The sequence below is a fragment of the Centruroides sculpturatus genome, unplaced genomic scaffold (genome assembly GCF_000671375.1).
Source record: "Centruroides sculpturatus isolate CEXI.00-Female unplaced genomic scaffold, Cexi_2.0 scaffold39, whole genome shotgun sequence".
Classification (NCBI taxonomy): domain Eukaryota; kingdom Metazoa; phylum Arthropoda; class Arachnida; order Scorpiones; family Buthidae; genus Centruroides; species Centruroides sculpturatus.
In genome coordinates this window covers 1,334,782-1,355,785 of record NW_019384314.1, presented here as the reverse complement: position 1 = coordinate 1,355,785, position 21,004 = coordinate 1,334,782, and the positions used below count along the sequence as shown (strand labels likewise).

At 33.4% G+C, this 21,004-nt stretch overlaps 1 protein-coding gene across 1 annotated transcript in view; it reads right to left on the bottom strand.

Annotated features, from left to right (window-relative positions):
* The window catches only part of LOC111622835 (nuclear factor NF-kappa-B p110 subunit-like), a 95,167-nt gene that overhangs the window by 57,194 nt on the left and 16,969 nt on the right, over positions 1 to 21,004 (bottom strand). The window contains exons 3-5 of the mRNA XM_023365259.1: positions 11,017 to 11,168; positions 6,424 to 6,524; positions 885 to 1,025 (exon numbers count right to left, since the gene is read on the bottom strand). Coding sequence (XP_023221027.1) covers positions 885 to 1,025; positions 6,424 to 6,524; positions 11,017 to 11,168 — 394 coding nt within the window. The remainder of the gene's footprint in view (positions 1 to 884; positions 1,026 to 6,423; positions 6,525 to 11,016; positions 11,169 to 21,004) is intronic.

Below are 21,004 nucleotides of genomic sequence, written 5' to 3'. Positions count from 1 at the left end.
AATTTCTGTCCATTGCTTGTCAATGCCTAATGAAAATTTCCCGTTTTTGAAAAAAATAATCGTAACTATTGTATCATCCAAAATTAGTTTTTATTTTGCACAAACAAAACAAATATATTAATAAATGTAAAAACAAAAAAATATATTTCAGAGGCTACTTTTTTATTATAAAATTATAATGACTAGCACCATCTAGTTTCAAAAACGTTCTAATGCTAAAACAACCTATCTTGGGTCAACTGGTCAAGGTCAGCAGGTCGCAACCAGAGATATAAATGGGTTTTTCAAAGATTTGTTTGTCAAAATTCCATTTTGCAATGTTTGCATTTCCGATTTCCCAATGATATACGCATGCACAAGTCTCACACACTTGCCTGTTTGTATTTTATTTTGACTCTGTTCTCAGTCACCCATTTACCTACAAGTCTGATTTTTTTTATGTACGCATGATTTGGGCACCTAATACTCTGTGCCAAATTGCACACAGTATTAGATCCCCCTTATACCTCTAAGGTGTAGACCCGTAACGGCACTGCGATTTTATAAAGAAGACATAGTCTTGTCAAAAATCAAAACACAAATAAAGTGAACAACAGGAATTTGTATGCCTATGCATTTTTATGTATAATTAATATGTGGGATTAATTCTTGATATATACTTGTTAAAAAAAAAATAAGTTTTATAAACAATGTCATTGAATATTTGAGACATTCCAGGAATTTTGTAGTTTGAAACCTGAGGCAGGTTTATAAAATAAACAGAAAACATTTGTTCCATAAACTCCTTTTGCTAGAAATGTGTATGGTTTTCATTTTATTACAAATTTTTTAAAAATTCTTCTAATTACATATTTTTCTGATTAATTTTTTGTAAATTCACTCACTTTGATTTGCTATTGGATCAGAATAAGTCTTGCAGAGTGATTGCCATTGAGCGCCTTCTTCAAAAATTCCAGCTTCAAAACATATTCTTACAACATGTAAATTTATTCTTTTACTCTCTTCATTTGCTAAGTCTCTAATAACTATTTTATAAATTGAAAAAAAATTAAAACTCTCATTATATAATTTCATTATATATAAATATGGAAGAGCTGAAAGACTGTTATATTATTTTAAATAAAGATAATGTGAAACAAAACACAGTTCAGTAAATTTACATTTCTGTTTCGTAAGAGTCTATTTGTATTGTAATTACAATAGAAGTACACTCTTAAAAAATATTAAACAACAGTTTTAATTTCATCAAAAATTTTATTTCTCTAATTAATATGAAGAAAAATTACTGTTTAATTTAGTTGATAAAAAAATATTACTGCAAAATTACAAGAAAAAATGTATTCACTAAAAAAAATCAATCTTCCAAAGTCTGTTGAGTTTTAATAAAATAAGTGATTAATAATTGTTCAAAATGTGAAAGTCCAAAGTTAATTAAAATTAATATGTGATTAATTGAGAAAGTGGAAAAAACTGTTTTTCCCACCCCTCATATTTCCATTGAACATGGATCTGAGAGAAAGACAGAGGATTGAATCTCATCACGAATCAACAACCTTTACAATGTTTTGAATAAGGTATGGAAATAATTCTAAATAATTATTAATGATAGGAAACTGTCAAAACGGAAAAAATTATGAGGTAAGACAAGTCACCCCAACAGCTAGAAAGTATCAATAATTCAGCCGAGTCATCTGGTTCTTGACAGTTCGTATCCACTGAACCAGAACACGGCACAAACTTAGATCACATTAAATCAAAGTCACCTGACTTTTCTCCCATGCTCAAGGAAGGATAAAAGGGGCCCGAACTTGAGCCTCGAGGCAGACATACCAACGAAAGCCATAGACGACGATGACTCATTCGCCATGTTCCTGGCTCTATAATGGATCCCCAACAAATACACCTCAACAGATGTAGAAGATCTTCACTCTCTCTCAGAAGTATTATGTTAGAATGTTTGTAAACTCTCTCTTTTGGTCAATTAGCATATAAGGACTTAGACATGAGATAGTCAATTGACTATCTCATGTCTAAGTCCTTATATGCTATCATTGTTGACAATACCGGTGTTGGTATTGTCAATGATGATAGTGTCTCACATACCTATCTGTAGACACATAGTCAGAATATTAGTGTAATCCCCAGTCTATTTAGTTTATTAAACATTGTTAATTGTTAACCTTGAACCTGTCATTGTTTGAATTATTCTGAATATCTTATTGGTTTACCTACAGTCTCCCCACTCCCTAATAACCTTCCTAAATTCTAGCCATCCAGTGACACTTGAGCAAATCAAAGGGTGTTGACAGTAATGATCTGGCTTCTCACATAAATATATGAAACAATTTTTCAAATACATAATAATATAGAGTCAACTCTAGTGGCAAACATTCAAAACTTACATGGATGTTCTACATCAGTAGTCACCAACCTTTCTGACCTCATGCACCACTAAACTCACAATTTTGAATTCCATAGATCACTATCATAAATTTTTTTTAACAATACAAAAATCTATAGAATAATAATAATAAAATTCCATTTTACTTTATTAATATGAAATTCACTTGTTTAATTATAACAAATTAGTGTGAAGTTTAACATCTGATACGCCAACAATCTCGCATGCATTGCCACATCTGTGACAGAGCTCCAACAGATGCTAGACTTACTCCAAGCAGGCAGTGCAAAATATGGCATGCATATCAACGGAAAAAAGACGAAATGGATAAAAATTAGTAAAGACTGCGGCGGACAATTCCCAAATCTTTGTAGACTGTACTTTACTGGAAGAAGTAACCAAATTCAAATATCTTGGAGTCATTATAACAAGAGATGATATATGTGACAAGGAAATGAACACGAATCCAAATGACGAAATCAACCTTCTCTAATCTCCAGCAAACACTTATGGATAATAAACTAAGCCTGGAGATAAAGCTTAAAGTACTACACTGCTATGTATGGTCTGTCTTGCTGTACGGGTGCGAGACATGGACCCTGAATAAGAGCATGGAGAAAAGACTGGCAGTATTCGAAATGTGGTGCTACCGCCACATGCTATGGATAAGCTGGACTGAGCCATGACCAACGCATGCATGCTGGAACGTATTGGAGTGGGAGAGCGACAGCTGCTTCCTATCGTAGCGGGACGCAAAGCAAGGTACTGCAGCCATGCCATCTGGGCCACCAACTCACTGTTTCCTGTCATACTGCAGGGCAGGATCCAAGGAACCCGTTCCCACGGAAGACAGCGGAGGACCTACCTACAAGATATAGCAGAGTGGAGTCAAATTAATAAGAATCAACTAATTCACGCTGTGAGAGATTGGGAGGAGTGGCGATCGATTGTTAGCAACCTCCAGCTCGGAGAAGCTATATAGAAGAAGAAGAAGAAGAAGTGTGAAGTTTGTTGCTGCTTGTTTGAAAGAAGTCTATGAAATCTTGGCTCTTTTCCATGAAGGATGACAATCATACTCTCAACATTATTTATTGTTGATTTATTTATAGATTTATTGATAACAGTCATTTTATGTTTGGTGTTTTTTTATTCAAATCTAAAACTAATAAGTGAGAAAAAGAAACCAAGCATTTTGCATTTCTTTTGTAATACTTCACACAATCTTGAGTTCATCAATGTCCAAATTCCTCCAAGGTCTGTGAAAAAATTTTGGTAGTCCATCAGTAGTCTATGGACCACTGGTTAGCAAATGCTGTTATACCAGTATATGTATTCAAAATTTCAAATTAATCTTCTATTTCAAATGGATTACCTGATTATAGCCTTAAATATGTTGAAAACGTTTGTAATTATGTGTTTTTGCTGAAATTAAAAAAAAAAATTGGTTTTATGTTTTGTAGTTTTCAAACTAATCTGAAATCATAAAGCATACAATACTTTATTATTGTTGTATTAAAAAATACATTTTTTATTTCTTCTTTCATACTCACTGGAATACAAGTAAATATCTTGACATTAAAAGCATGGCAGATGGAACTTGTTCAATTAGCATGGATACAGTACTGTACTAATACCTATGAATAAACAGGTACCCAGCACTAGTCAACCAGCCCTAACAGTGGCTCTGGAAATTTCCTAACTTCCCGATGGGCCTGTGGTGATAAGCCTTGTTTCTTTTTGTGTTTGTTTTTTTTGTTTTTTGTTTTATGTATGCTCTTTTATCTACCTCCCTGTAATTCCAATTTTGAGCCAGCTTGTCTGTACCTATTCTTTGTATTAATTCAACTCTGGAGTTGCCCCTCTTCCCTGTCCAATTGAGAAGGACCAGTTGGATGAGTATTTGAGGTAGCCCAGGAAAATGGAGGTAGAAAGAAAAGATACTTTTGGACAAGAGATGAGCCAGGTCAGATGTAGGTTCCTTCTCTTAGGAGGAGTAAAGGATTCCGTGAGACAGCAAAGAAGGTAGTGAAGTTTAAAAATGTTTGTATTTTCACAATTGGCGACTAACTCGGTGTACCAATAACATTAACAAAGTTCAGATAGTTCAATATGCTGATATGGTCCATCGAGAAGACACCTTATGATGAATCAACAAGTTTTTGGCTAGAAGTAATCTTTTCTTCCAGCAGTTGAAGAACAGACAGTGAGATGAATCCAGACTCGACTCGAACTTTGATGCACACTTGAAGATTTACGACAAACTTAATGTATATCCTGAAGTTCCGAAGCAAACTTCCCGAAGTTCCCGTGTTGAAGTGAACTTAACTCTCCCGCTTTGATATTAACCTTTTATAGCTGTTGACAGCGGGTCAGTCGACCAATCAGTGATTTCTGCAGGTCGCAGCTCTAATGGAGATCCGCTGGTGGTGTGATGAGCTGCTGATTAATCAGCGGCCACACATTCAAAATCCAATGGTCGCTTCCTCAACCGTCTTTTTGTGAAGGTGGATCATGAGTTCAAAAAAAAAGGCAGGAATTGTGTTCTTACACAATCCTACCTCAACAAAGGTAGTCGAAAAAAAGTACATGGCATCAAGGTCTTTGAAGAATAACTGACACAGAGGACAAAGACAAGAGATCGCCCTCAAGAAGTAAATAAGTGAAATAGTGCAAGGAGATTCTATTTTTCTTCTTGCCATTCTAAACTGGAATGCCTTTTCTGGTTCCTATACTTTTCCGACTATAGGACATTTCTATCCATTGCAATCAGGACTTTTCTAATTGTCTAAGTTGCATCTATCGGTACTGGTTGATTTCGTACTAGCTTTAAGTTTGGTAATAATATTTAATTTTAGTTTAATAGTAATACATAGGATAAGCTTAAATATTAATAATATGTTTGTGTATGTTGGTTTTGAGTTTGTTATTCGTGGTTGTCTGTTCCCAAAAGAGTTGTTGAGGTACATTGTTGTCCAGCTGAAGTCCCCATCAACTGATATCCTGAGTCTTGTGGAGTATATTTGTGTGTTTTATTTTTTTATAATAAACTTCTTGTACTTTGTTAACAAGGGTGTCTTATTTCTTTGTCCATGACCCACTACAAACTAACTTAATATCTCACAGGCCATTGCCAATATGTAAGAAAAAATATTAATGAACAAGTAATTATTTATTGTGACATCATCACAATGCTGGGCTGAATTTTTACTTATCCTTTAATTTAAAAAAATTATATGGCTTCTGATCCAGACTGAGACCAGAAATTTTATATTATTAATCAAAACCTCTAAGCTTTCCATATCTGATCTAAATTTTTATCTGTCTAATTCCATTCTTGAGATTAATGAAGGACAGTGGGAATGTATTAGTCTGCAATTTGAAAAATGCAACTCAATAAATATTCATACAGAATAAGAATTATCTGAAAAAGAGATACAACAAAAAACAGAAATATATTGGAAAAACTTCTCACTTCTGTTAGCATGCATTATTCAAAAGCATGAGTGGGACTTTAAGATAGCAGTTCATACTATAGCATTGACCATTTATGTAGCAGAACCAGAGATTGACCTTCAACTAAACAAAGCCTGTGCAATGCAATTATTATGAAAATCTCTGCTGAGGGCACTCAGAGCAATTTGAAATTTATTTCTCCTATCATAGTGTCAAAAGTATTAACTTCAAATACTGTAACAATGTTTCTACAGCCTGGAAATCATTTAGTTTACCTTACTTTTGCATTGCTACTTACTTTATTTATTTTTTTAATATTTGTAGTTATATTATAATTCATATTTTAGGTAATTTTACTTTTTATAATTCTATTTTTGTATATATTCTATGTATACCTGAAATTTCAAATCAGATTTCTGTGTCAAACATGTTACCTAATGATAACATTAAATAGATTGAAAACATTTGTAATTAAATATTTTTGCTGGAGTTAAAAAAAAGGGTGTTTTATGTTTAGTTGTGTTTAATAAAGTAAATTCTTGTTTCATAAAAATTACATTAATATTTACCTTCATCACATAGTTGAAACTGTAATTCCTTCTGTTTTCTTTCATATATTATATTTGATAATTCTCTTTTGCCAACAAATTCAATGCTTAAATTCTGGAAGCTAGAAATAAAAATGTGCTTATTTTAAAAAATTTGATTAACTTTTAAAAGTTCTTTAATCATTTGGTTTGAAATAAACTATCTCATCTATTTAAAAATTACATTAATAATAATTACTAAAAATTTAATACAGTAAAACTTCTCTAACTCAAATGTCTGTAACTTGAATATTTCTTTAACTCAAAGAAAATGAAGCACTTTGTTGGGTCTCAACGAAATAGCTTAGGGATTTAACAATTTCAACATGAATTTCCTTAACTGAAATTTTCTCCCAAGTTAAAGTTTTCATGGTCTCCTGACACTGATTTATGTTACTATCAACTTCCCTGATTTGAATTTTAATATTCTATCCAAAGTAATCCTAATTATCAGATTTCCATGAAATTTTCAGACAGTTGTATCTACTGTCCAATACCTATACTGCAGACAACATTCCAGTTTAAATTGAGAGAACCTCTCACTTTATCTCAACATGATGTACCTGCAGAACTGTTAGATTCCATTAGTTACATTGAACATTTTGCTGAAAGGCATTACATAGGTTGTTTAAAATTAAAAAAAAACTAGGAAAGATTATATAATGCAAGAGAGGTAAAATACAAATCTATTCAGAATCAGCATTTTTCACTCTAACTGGAATCATCTATAACTGGAAGTTTATTCCTGACCTTGAAGATTCAAGTTAAAGAAGTTTTACTGTAATAATCAACAATTTTTTACAACAGCCAACATTAAAATTAAACATATTGCGAGGTAAGAACCAGAGAGTATTATCTGAGTTAGAGAAAATTTTACATAGTTTTGCCAACTTCTATAGATTAAAAACCATTTTAATGTCAAAAATTTGGTTCTAACCTTACTGTACAAACATAGTGCCAGTTACACTATCTGGACTTCCTTCTGATCCCTCACTACCAGACATTTAATTTAGATATTATATCAAATCATTAATGAATTAGAATATGGAATATAGAATACACACAAATTTTAAAAATTACAAAGTTTTAGAACAGCTTCAGAACTAAAGTGAGAATAGATAAATAAAATGTATATATCAAATAAGGTTGATGCAAAAATACACTATAAATGAGCAAATTCAATAACAAACTAAATGATAGTATCAGTAGCTCTTTACTGGGTTAAAACATACTAATTTGTACAGGCAACTAGTGACTTTATAGTTGATGGATAAATTGTTTATAGCATATCTGTATATTATCCTTCCAATGATTTTTCTGAAACTGTGGCCACAATTGTTAATGTCATTGTCTTTTGCTCTACATGTATTATATTGATGTTCTTTGAGCTAAATGAAGAGGTTGCAGAATATGCAACAAATATATTTTCTAATGCAATTTTCATGTCCTAGAGTGAATAGTATTTCATAAATATCAGGGGCTGCATTACAATCAATGGAATCTTTATGATTTCATAGAAAGACTAAAAAGTAATCTTCCAACAACAAAGCATTAATCACTATAAATAAAACTCACAAACCTTATTGTGCTTTGCATTTAGATGTGAAAACTGTTACGTCACTAATGTTTTTGGTCCACACCTAGGACCTTCCTCAGGTAGAACTCCCTAAAAAATCGAATCTTTCCAGTGTTAGTGTTCTATGTTGCTAACACTGGAAAGATTCAGTTTTCAAAATTTTGGCTTGTCAATCAACATGTTATTAAAATCATAATCAACCTCCATAAATTTAATACCATAAAAGCATCTAAAATTTTTACTTTTTCCTATAATCAGTAAATTTAACTTTTCTGTTCCATTCATATTGGCCCATATCATTAGTGACTCTCTCTTTACTATATTTTTCTCCAAACATTTAAATTTTAACGTTTTAACAGATAAACATTTAAAGAACAAATATGTTTTATCAGCATTAAAGATGCTTTGAGATTCTTATTCTTGCAGGATTTTCTTCAAAATTGTTTTGAACCAAGTTTTACAATCTACTTTATTGACTTCCAGCACTTTTACCTGATACAATCTTCTGTGAAATTCCATGTCTGCCTTTAAACTTATTCAGTCAACCAGAACTTGCTTCAAAGTATCATAATCAAAAACTTAGTAAATTCTTTTTATTTTGCACGTATTAACATATTTAATAAACACAAATTTTTCTCTCTTGCTAACTGCATCTATTTTAGTATTGCTTCATCAAGTTTTTCGTATTTACACACTTTTGTACATTTTCAGTGAGAGTCCAGTTCATTAGAGGATATCACAATAAATTCTTAATTTTTAAAATCATGAATAAATTACTTGATAGAATACTATACTTCAAGCCACATCTTTCTTTTTATAGCCACTATTACTTTCATTTATAATGTAAATTTTCCCAAGATACACAATTACACTTTTGCTTTTTCCAACATTATTTTCATAAAAGTTGAAATGGGCAGCACTATAGGCCTATCTTAAAACTGCAACTTAACCACAACAGTATTAAATACCTTTCTTGATATCAAAACCAATTAACTCATAACTTAATTGGTTCTGATAAGTTTACTATTTGCTATATTTCAAGAATTATTCACATATTTTTGCACAAACTCATCCTTCTTTTATTTTGTAAAATACAATCAAACTAAGATGAATTACTTCAACAAGGAGAATCCCACCAAAAATTCATTAAATGGAAAATTATATAAAATAGAAATTTGTTATATGAAGTTCTGCTGCATTTTTAACATTTTTAGTAATATTTTATTTCAAACAACTTCATCTGTAACTAATTATAATAAATTTAAAATTTGCTAAAAGTTTCAAATTCAAAAACATAAGAGCCATTCGTAATTTCACCAAAAATAAAATTCATTAAATATCAACATTCATTTTCTGACTTCTTGATTTAAATCAGATTTTAGTCATAAAGATCAAAAGTTATCAAAATGATATTTATTAAGACATTTCCGATGTCATTTTTTCATTAGATTAATGCTTTTATAATAGCAAGATAAAGACTGATCAAAATACTCAGTGTTTTCCCAGGACCTTTTTCCTGGTAGGATGACCAGAAAATTTTTCTGGCAATCTAGCCAATAAATTTTATGAGAAATATACATAAAAATAGGTTAAAAATAAATAAATATGGGGAATCCTAACATCATGAAGTATAATTTTTTCTATTTTGGAATGCAACTTTTAAATATATTTTTTAATTTCTAAAATACTTTTGCAAAATTGTATTGATCATTCTATTTGAATATGTTTAATCAATCAAGCCTTAAAAAAATAGGCAAAAGTGCTTTTTTTTTTAAACATAGAAAGATTATAATATTATTCTGTTTATAAACCAAGTTTAAAAAAAAAAAAAACATATTCACACAACTGTGAAATTTTTTTCTTTTATTGAAAATTAATAAAAATCCCTAAAGAAGCAACATAAAAAAGAAGTCAAATCAGACTAATTTACCTTAGTTTTTTTTATAAAAAGAAAAAAAAAATGTGGCCAATATAACACCACCACTGATTTCAAACTGAGACATGAAGACAGTTGTCAATATCGTTCAAGATAGCATAAGATTATTTATATAAAGACAATCTACCAGCAGTTTTTATTGACCACTAGACAAAAAAATGTTCAAAAACACTGAAACCTCTTATAGCATATAGATCTTCTCTACACATAAAATTCTATTGAATAATTATATCTCACAGTATCCAAATTTTTTCAATCTAATAAGTATTACATACAAATTAAATAGACTCCAAAACAAAAAATTGACGCAGCCAGGAATCTGCCTGTTAGGATTTACAGAAGTAGAAAACATTTAACTGTTTTGCCTTATGCTATATGCTAATAAGTCATTATACATTACAAATATTTGTCTATTTCAATATCTGCAGAAACCAGATTAGCATTTCAAGAAGTGACCAGAAAAACTAGACAGATTCTGAAAGAAAACAAAAGTTTATTTCAACACGTGACTATGACATATGCAAATAAATATAACAAATTACACAGTATTCAATCATGAGATTATACATGCCATATAAATAAGTCTACACTTATCAACGGTTACTGGAAGGAAAATAAGTACTACAAAACTCAATTTTGCTGGAATTTTCCAATATGTATTCCATTTTTTGAACTTAAAAAGATGTTTAATCTGACATAATGATAATAGGTGTACTTCTATTCAAATGTGAAGCTGAAGATATTTCCAGATTAAAAGCATTGTAATATCTTTTTCAAATTTTGATGGCAACTCGCATATTTATTAAAATTATATTGTAGTTTATGACATTTTAATTAAATTTTAAAAAGTAGTAAGGAAATAATGTATATTTCAAGAAATTAAATAAAAATTCTAAATAAAACCATAATTAAGACTCTTTACAGAAAAAAACCATATTTGGAAATTTTCAATATATTAATTTTTTACTAATACTACATCTATTATATTTTACTTAAAATCAAGTCATGTAATAAAAATCATATTACATAAAAGAATTAATATATAAAAGTTTAGATTACATACACAACAATACTGGTTTTATCTACTTTTTTTATACAGACACCATCTGTACAATCTGGTCCTCTCAGCCTATGAACATGTTGTACTGGAGGCTCACTATTTGTGTGCAAAGTTGCTTTTACATAAACAGTTTTGTTTCCAAAATAATTTTCCAACTAGAAATAATATTTTACATTTAGAAATTTAATATAATATAAAAATTTTACATAATTATAAATTTTATTATATAGTAACATATAACCCTTATATATATATAAAGGTTGCTTCATTAGTCATGACAACAATTTTGTTTAATGCCGACAGACAGTTATTTCTTGTTTTAACAATTTTTTCTTTTTACAAATGCATTTATGTCAAATAATTTTAAAATTTATACATTAAAGAAGACAATATACTCAAACCCAAAAACTCCACATGGCCAGTCTGTTGATGAGGTCAAACCCATGACCAACTACCAGTGTTCAGTGGTTTTATCCACTTGGCTATTGTGAATGTATCATAAAAGATTCTTGACTCTGTTTTCTGTATGGACAATAGTATTATTGTGAAGAATGGGGGAATAGTAAAGCAGTTCAATATGTTTCTCCATAACTGTCAACACAGGCTATTCTGCAGTGTTGGAATCAATGATTAAAATTATTTTTGAATGCTACATGACATTGTTATGTACAGTACAACATATTGTGTCATGGTGATGTTTTGTAAACATTTTTCCGTTACATAATAAAAGGTTGGTAGTGCTGTTGACCCCTCAGGGAGCCGTTAGAGACAGTGAGACCTTGTTTCACTCCCCCTTTTCAGTGCTGACCTTCCGTGAATCAAGACAGTGTCATTTCTTGTTTAATCTTTATTCCTTTGCTACATAACCAGTTATGCGAGTCTAACTAGTTTTTACTAATCTCCAAAAAGCAATATCAAGTCTAACATGCAGATAGGTTTTATAATATGGTGCAATCAGTCTGACCATGTGAAGCAAAATGATACAAATTGAATTGGATATCACATGCAAAGATATCATTATCTTCACAAGAGATAGGTTTTATTGAAACATGCTTTTGAAATAATTCTGAATGTCTCACTCAGCAGATTGACATTTAAACTCAGATTCACAGATTCAGTTCATACAAGACCCACTTGACAGTAATTTTGATCATGTGTAGATCTTGTAAAATTCTGCACAATTGCCTGACCAATACCTGTATCTCTAACTTCTTCAGAGACCATAACCTGTCTCCCTTCATGCATTGGGCAATAACAATGCAAGTAATATTAGTAAAAACAGTCACAGTGTGTCCTGCATGTGGCCTGATGGTACTTTCTTCTCTTCCATGCTGGAATGCTACTCACCTTGAAAGCAGTGTTTGCAAAAAATACACACATATAGTGCACTTTATGCATCAAAACTGCAAATTACTCATCAAAATCCAGTCAGTGTATAAATATATGCACCTAAAGTGCTTACACATACACACACATCACATATATATATATATATATGTTACTGTGATTGACCTATATCTGGTGAATGTCAGCATTCATTTCGTGTATGTATGAAATATTTGCTAAATATCATTATTTCTCACTTACACTGGCAAATGTTGACATTCAGCACGCACTGATGGTGAATGTTGAATAAAAATATTTTTATTACATTAAGACAAAAATGCAACTTTCTAATATGTCAAAATAGGAGAAAGCTAAAATAACAGCACATGTAAATAAACTGTTGAACCTAAAACAAACAGCACATTCTAAATCATTAAAGAAAATAATATAATAATAAACTTACACATAAATTATGTGATTAATGTTATACAATCTTATTTATTGCAACAACTTAAACTGTTATGACACTTTGAATTTCACAAGAGTCCCTTGCTTTTACAACTGCATTTACTCGTGGAATACTTCTTTTTGCAATGACAGTGTGTATAGTCTTGCCCTCCACTTTTCAAATTATCTGCAGCTGCTTGTCTCAATGATATTTCTTGAGAAGAAATCTCATCTATGGAAAGTAACTTTTCTTTACAAATTACATACTGATTATGGGTATAAAGCTGCTTGAGGGTACCATTTTTGTTTGCTAATTTATAAAAGTTGGAGTGTTCTATTCCAACAACTGCCAACACATTTCAGGCATCTGTACAGCCACAGTTGACATCAGGGACTTGTATTCATATGGTATCACCAATTTGAGCAGAAGAAAATTTTCTTTTTGAGGTTTGTAACATTTTTGTTGCTTGCAGTAAAAGATTCTCTTTTGTGGTTGCTCTTTTTATAGAAATAACTTCGTGTTGTTCAGTCAGGGCTTGATATGAAGATGTGGTGGGTTGCAGCTCCTCTTTAATATTTTCCTTTGGAATATGGTATTCATTATGGCCACCGCTCAAATTTTCTTCAAAAGTATTTAACAATTTCTTCAAGCTGTTCCTTGGTTTCAATATTTGCGATTTGTTCGCCAGGCAAAGATGATGATGATGCTATGCCTTTTTTTGGTTTAACGCCAAACATGGCTTCATAAGGACTTTGGCATATTCCTTCATGATATGTAGTGTTCTTGGCAAATTGTACAAAGGGCAAACCATCTGACCATTTATCTGTATCGTTATTGTTCATCCTTATAGCTAACATATTCTGTATATCCTGATTGGCCCTTTCAACTGAGCCTTGTGTTTAACTATGATGAGGCTTTCCATGAACTATCTTAACATCTTTCCATATAGTGTGTAGTTCGGATATTACTTGATTACAGAATTCCCTACCATTATCTGAATGCAATATAGCTGGGGCATCAAATGTTAAAAATATTTGAAAAAGGTGATATGCTACTTCTTCAGTTGTCTCAGTTTTTAAAGGTCATAACTGGACAAATTTCATTAAATGACCTTGATACACCATTATGAACTTATATTCACCATCCTGTGTGACTGCAGGTCTATCAGATCGACTTGACATCTTGAGTTTAACTCTGAACTGACCATTGGTTTCACAACAATGCCTTTTTAGATGCACTATGTTTCATTTGACATTATTTACATAAATTTAAATACAACATTACAACTTCATATGTAATATTTTTGTATTTAAGTTGCAATTCTTTAAGCATATGTGTTCTTTGTCCATGGTCTGTTCTGCTGTGAGTTTCAGATAGTGTACTGAACAATTTATCACTGGTAACATAATACTGTATATTCATTTCTCCTGGTTTTAATGGAACAATTAAATTCTCTTCATCATTAATTTTTAAAATGCCAAAATGTTTTAATCATCTGTAATTTAAAGGTATGCTGCACTTACTTTAGCAGAAACCACTTCAGAAAGCATTTTAGAGTACATTTCTTGAGAAAAATAAAAACAACTGTCTTCTTGTTTACTTGTAATTAATGCATGTATTAATGCTTGGTTCACTGCAGTATCCATTCAATATAAATTAGGTATCGGATAAAAAAAATAAAATTTAAGAAAACATTGCACGCACCAGCAAATTTTGCATAAGATTTACCTTTATACAGAGATAAGCAGGCTGTCCGTAGCCAGGAGGAAGAAGGAAAAGGGGGGAGTAGGGGGAAGAGAGTAAAGTGTGGTGGAAAAGAGTAAAAAAAAGGAAGGGAAGTTGGGGATGGGAATCTCATGATTGTCCCACACCACCTTTGTTTGTAGAAATCAGTGTAGTATAAAGTTTTATATACAGATGCCATTTGGCTGATGGTGAGCATAGTGCTGGTTAGCACTTTACATCAAACATACAAATAATGAGTAAAACATAGCACATACAAAATCTGTACAGAACTGGTATTACAATGCAGTGAAAACCTGTATGTGGTTGCAATTAGCATAAGATAAATGGTACTTTCTTTACAAGTATAGATATACAATTGAGATGGTTGCAACAATTAATACATTAACTTAAAATGAAGGTAGGGCCAGCCCACCCTATTACATTAACACACCAGAGAAACAGTTAAAGTATACAGTAGAAGTGTACATGAGCCAAGTGCAGACAACATTTACAATATATTCCTGTGCGGGGATGGGGGGGGTTTTATAGGAGCTTTACATTAGAGTAAGTTGAGATGTAGCAAAACAATTTATAGCCCAAAAACAATACCAGCTTAGGTAGTCTGGGTTTGAGAACCACTTTGGAAGTTGCTGCAAGATTCCACAAATTTTGTTAGGAGAGCAAATCCCTCTTTGTGTGCACACAGAAAGTCAAGATCTGGTGGCCAAGTGTGATTGTTTGTTAGGCAGTATGTATGCAGAGCCCTCCTGTTAGGTTCACGTGTCAGACAGTCAAAGATAATATGGAAAGTGTCACCATAAGATTAATCATCACAGTCGCAGTTTGCATTGCTTTTCTTTCCAATTCAGTGAAGATAGGCTGGTAAGTTTCCATGGCTGGTTAGGGACTGGATCATGAGGTATGTCGGAGTTATGTAATGGTAATTCTGGCGCTTCTGAATTGAAGGTAGTAAGCTGAAGGTAGTTCTACCAGTGTTGGAGTTGTTCCATTCAGATTCCAACAGCTCAATACTCTTGTTGTGAATGAAGTGGTTGATGTGGGAGATAGGGACTAAGCCGAAGGAGGGGTCTATGTCCAACCCAGAGGTCCTTCTGGCCAGCTTATCAGCTTTCTCATTTCCCTGAATATCTTGGTTACCTGGCACCCAGCTGAAGGTGATGGTCCTGTGTTTGCTCAGGTTTCTGGCCAGTTGGGTAGCTTTAATTCCTGTTGCAAGCATTTTCCTTGTGTCAGTCAACACACTGAGCACATAGCGGCTATCTGTGCAGAAATTTATACTTCCTCTGAAATTTTTTAGATTTCTTGTCACAGCCATGACAGCCTTACGCAGCTCTGCTTGGTTATTGGAGCAGAGGGCAGTGGAGCTTATAATGTTCCTCGTGAACTATGTGATTAGTAGCTGTATTGTATATTACTAGCGCCGCTCCTGTGCACATTTCATTCCTGGCCCCATCTGTGTAGATGTGCCAGTTAGCATCAATGTTGCCAGGGTTGTAGTTAGTTCTAATCAAGTTATTATTTCCATCTGCTGGATGGTGGAGAGTCATATTGTCAGCGTAATATTTATCAATACCGTGCTGCCTTATTTGGTCGATAATGTCTTGGCTGTTAGTGTGGTAGTGTTCACCAGTGGATGTCATCAACTATAAGCTCTTGTAAATTGTCATGTATGAGGTTCCATTTCCAAATGATGGTTTTAATCTTTATATGAATTGGAGTTATATTGGCAAGGGCCAGCAGGGCATCTGTAGGTGCAGTGCAATACGCTCTACAGATCCTGATGGTGAAGCCCCGCTGAACAGAAAGAAGTTTTTGTTTATTGTGAACAATGGAGGCTCTTTTCCCCAGATCTGGGCTGTGTAAAGTAGGGCTGGTTCTATGGCACCCTGGTAAATCATGTTACATTGCTTAGTTGGAAGACCCCAGATATTCCTAGCGATATGATACATCATATTAGCCTTTTGTTTAGTCTTGTGACAGATCTTGTCAATATGATGTGTCCAGCTTAGTGTGGGGTTGATGTACACCCCTAAGTATTTTATGTGGGAAGTGATTTTTATTTTATTACCGTTTAAATATATACATAAAGGCCGCTGGAGTTGTTTCTGCCGGGATTTCCTGGTGCAAACTAAACCTTCACATTTTTTATAATTTATTGGAAGTTTATGCCGCTCTCCCCAATCATGAATTTTTTGAAGAACCTTGTTTGCCCTCTTCTGAAGGATATTGCTATTTTGATGATGGATCATTAGGATGGTGTCATCTGTGGTGAAACCTTGAATATTGATCTCATCAGTATTTTGAATTGTTTCTAAAAGGCCATCATAAACAAGGTTCCAGAGTCCCGGTCTGCTCCAGGAACCTTGGGTAATTGATGTCTTTGGTTGATTGATGTCTTTGGTAATATTTAAACCACCAGAGAAAAAACCAGCCCTCCTTTCTGTGAGATGGCTTACCAGAAGACTGTAGATATTATCTGGACATTTTGTTTCTTTGAGCCTCTTCAATATAGAAGGCCACCACAGGTGATTGAAGGCTTTTTTAAAGTCTACACTCACTAAGAGTGTAGACTTTAAAAAGATCTTGATGTCAGCGTAATATTTACTGCTGGGATGCTTGNATGTTTCATATCTGAACAAATTGTTAGCAACAGGCTATGTGAAATGAGGTACAGCTCATATAAGAGTAAGCTGAAACCCATGTTTATATCAGTTCAGCATAAGAATCGGTTAACAGGGCCAGTGATCATCTGCTGGGACATCAGAGGGTGATTTTGACTAATGAGTTGCCCATCCTACTCTTGTATGAAAATACTGGGTGGAGGGTCATCAGATTGCCCAATGAAGGACTCACCAAAACTGTATGAAGTTAAGAATCAAATTTCCAGCTACTGTGCAAACGTGCGATCGTTCAGATATTCCGGCATCGGCAATTTAATTCTTTACGACGGGACAGTCCGTCAACAATCAATGCCATCAGGCAATTTGTGCCTTCTGTGGCTTACCTAAATCTGTATAGAATGCAATCTTCCAATAAGCATTTGCCTAGATGCATATTGTACAGTACATCACTACTTGGCTTGCATAAACCAGGTCCAAGTCCTGGAATGGGTTCCAAATTCATCCAGTCTAAACTCAATTGGTACCTAAAGTGTAAAAACACAATCTCTGAACAAAAAATCAACCGAAGACAATATTTCAAGAAGCAAGGGCCAATATTCTACAAAACACTTGGGCCATGCATTACACCGACGACTAGACGAGTTGCCAACGTGCAAGGACCCACAAAAAGGTAACTGTATGCAAATGAAGAGTGCACATAAATTTATATGTTTTGAACACAATGTGTTTTTAGGAATACATCAAGACGTGTGTCATGGTATAAGTACTGATATTAGTTATAGAATATAGGTTTATACAGTACTTTCCTTAGTAGAAAGTTTCCTTATAAACTGCAAATGATTCTGCTTTTCTTATTACNTTTAATTAAATATTACATTCTTAAAAATATCAATAATAAAAAAAAAGTTATACTAATTACCTAGGCATTCATTATTAACTAAATGAAATCCAAAACAATCTTCAATGCATTGTCCATTTTGTAAAACCCTGTTGTTTTTACACGAAACACATTGATTTTTGTTTGGTCCCGAACACGAAGAACACGAAGTATGGCATTCTAAAAATGAATTCAAAACAATTATTAGCATTTCATTTTCTTTTCTATATCCTATTAAGGATGGGTCAAATCCAAAAATTCCTTGAATCTGAATCTTTAAAGTAAGTTTGTCATTTGTAGCTTCAAGATGTGTAATATTAACTGCAAAAACTATTAAAAGCCTAGCAGCACCAAATGTTTGTTGGAAAATCTGTTACAGGTAATGCCAATGTGTAATGCGATGGATACATTTTTACTTTGTACCACTCAGACACCAGAAAGACATTTAGTTCAACATCAATATCATCCTAGAATACAAAAACTAGTGATTGAATTATACCAAAATTCTCCAGATTCTAATTCTTTTGAACACAGTACAGGTAGCCCTCGATTTACGCCGCAGTTCTGTTCCTACAAAAGCCGGCGTAAAATGAACCCATATTTACACTGAGGTATAGGGTTAGGTTCTACGTAAGTAAAAAAATACGTAAATAATTTTGTTTATTAATACAATATAATACAAAATACATATAAATTTAATTTTTAAAATGTATTTTATCATAAAATAAAATGAAATGTTTTTATTTAAAAATTCTAGTTTTGGATCTCTTACATTTTTTGGAAAAAAGTATCCATCTTTAATTGTTTACATTTTTGTTTTCATTTCTTTTTGTTTTCATTTTCTTTCATTAAGAATTTCGGAATATGGTCAAATGGATGCGATGATGCTTCTTTTTACATTTGCACTTCACTCCCAATCATTGTCTAACTCACAAAGTTCATCCATCAAACTTTCCATACTTAAAAGGATACGCTTTCGATCTGCTGTTTTCATAACTCTTGGAGTTTCTTCTCCATCATTCTTCTGTAGCTCTATGTCGGGTCTGCAGCTCATTCAAATCTAACAGTTCATGGAATGTTCTCTATTGATCTAGATCTGACCAATCCCAACAAGCCACGATTCTGCAGGACACATGGTGTCGTAGTGGACTTGTGTCTCACTAGGATTGATCAAATCTGGACAAAATCTAGTCAAATCTATTGGGTTGTTCGGAAAGTAAGTTCGTTTTTTTTCCGTGGAAAAAAACGCAATATTCTTATAATATTGATGTCTTTGGTTGATTGATGTCTTTGGTAATATTTAAACCACCAGAGAAAAAACCAGCCCTCTTTTCTGTGAGATGGCTTACCAGAAGACTGTAGATATTATCTGGACATTTTGTTTCTTTGAACCTCTTCAATATAGAAGGCCACCACAGGTGATTGAAGGCTTTTTTAAAGTCTACACTCACTAAGAGTGTAGACTTTAAAAAGATCTTGATGTCAGCGTAATATTTACTGCTGGGATGCTTGTCTTTTTCCCAGGCATCCTTGACAAACTTCACTACCTTCTTAATTGCTGTGATAGTAGAGCTTCCAGGTCTGAATCCATACTGTTTGTTGTTCATCAGCTTATTGCTGGCGAGGTGCCAGTTGATGTGGCCAATGATAAGCCCGTCCAGAACTTTTCCCAATACTGGGAGAAGACTGATGGAGCAGTAGTCACTTTCCGAAATCGAATTTCTAGCCTTTGGGATAAAGATGATGTTTGCCACTTTCCACTGTTATGGAAAGTAGCTGGCCTGGAGGCAGCCATTGAACAGAAGTACAAAGGCTATAGGGACTTCCTTGTGTGCTTGTTTTACCATTTCTGCTGTTATGTTGTCTACTCCCGGGACCTTTTTACTAGCTAGAGAGGTAATAGCCTTAGTAACTTCAGGGAAGGTGAACCACCTGTCTTTGGTGCTGGTGTATGTTCCCTCGCTGTCTGCTCGGATTTGATGGTGATAAGTTGTATCTTCTTCGGCGTTATCTTTAGGAAAGTGATAGCTGAGTAGGCGTTTGATATTGTCTTCTATGCTGTTGTTACCATGGGTGCTGTTACTTGTCAGAATGTGTGGAATGGTGGCTTTGTTGTTGTTTTTAAAAACTATTCTATATTGTTCTCCCCAGGGGTCTCTGTATGAATTGCCACAGAACTTAGGCCATGCCGTGGTCCTTGCCTTGTTTATATTGATTTTATAGATCCTTAAAGCTGCAGAGTAATCCTCTTGCAGCTTATCCTTCAGGGTGCTGTTTTGTGTATTGATCCAACGTTTCCTTAGCCACCTAATTTGATGTTTTTCTCTTTCCAAGGTATGGTTCCATCAATGGGTGTGCTTTGTGTTCCCAGGTTTGGTATCAGAGGAGGAACTGAGGGCCAAGTTAAGCGAGCTAGTCAGGTGTGTTACATATCTGTCCACTCCATGGGCATTTACCAGAGGGCCAAAAGAATAATTTCTCCAGTAGATTGCAAACAGTGTTCTGAATTTCTCCCAATTTGTTCTTCTTTTATAGTGTGCAGTTTCTGTAGGGACTCTTTGGCCTGGATAGTTGATAATTGTCATTATATATCTGTGATAGCTGGCCGAAACAGTGGGTAAGGTCTCACACATGAGGTCATTGCATCCCACTCTTGTTGGCACCAGGCACACATCCATCCATCCCCTTGCCCTATCTGTTTGAAAGGTTGGGATATCTGACGTATTTAAAGAAATGCCATCTCTCTCATCTAGCAGGTTTTGTATAAACTTCCCTCTTTTGTCTTCCTCCATGTGAAACCAAAGGGAAGATTTCACATTAACATCTTCAGTTATAATATAATTACTGTCTCCAGTTTATGCAAGACAGTACTCAGCTAGTTAATACACTCCTCATCATCATCGAAGGGAGAGAAGTATACACTTATAATGTAATCAATTGGTCCCTGGTTTATAGCTGCAGTAGTAATCCTGT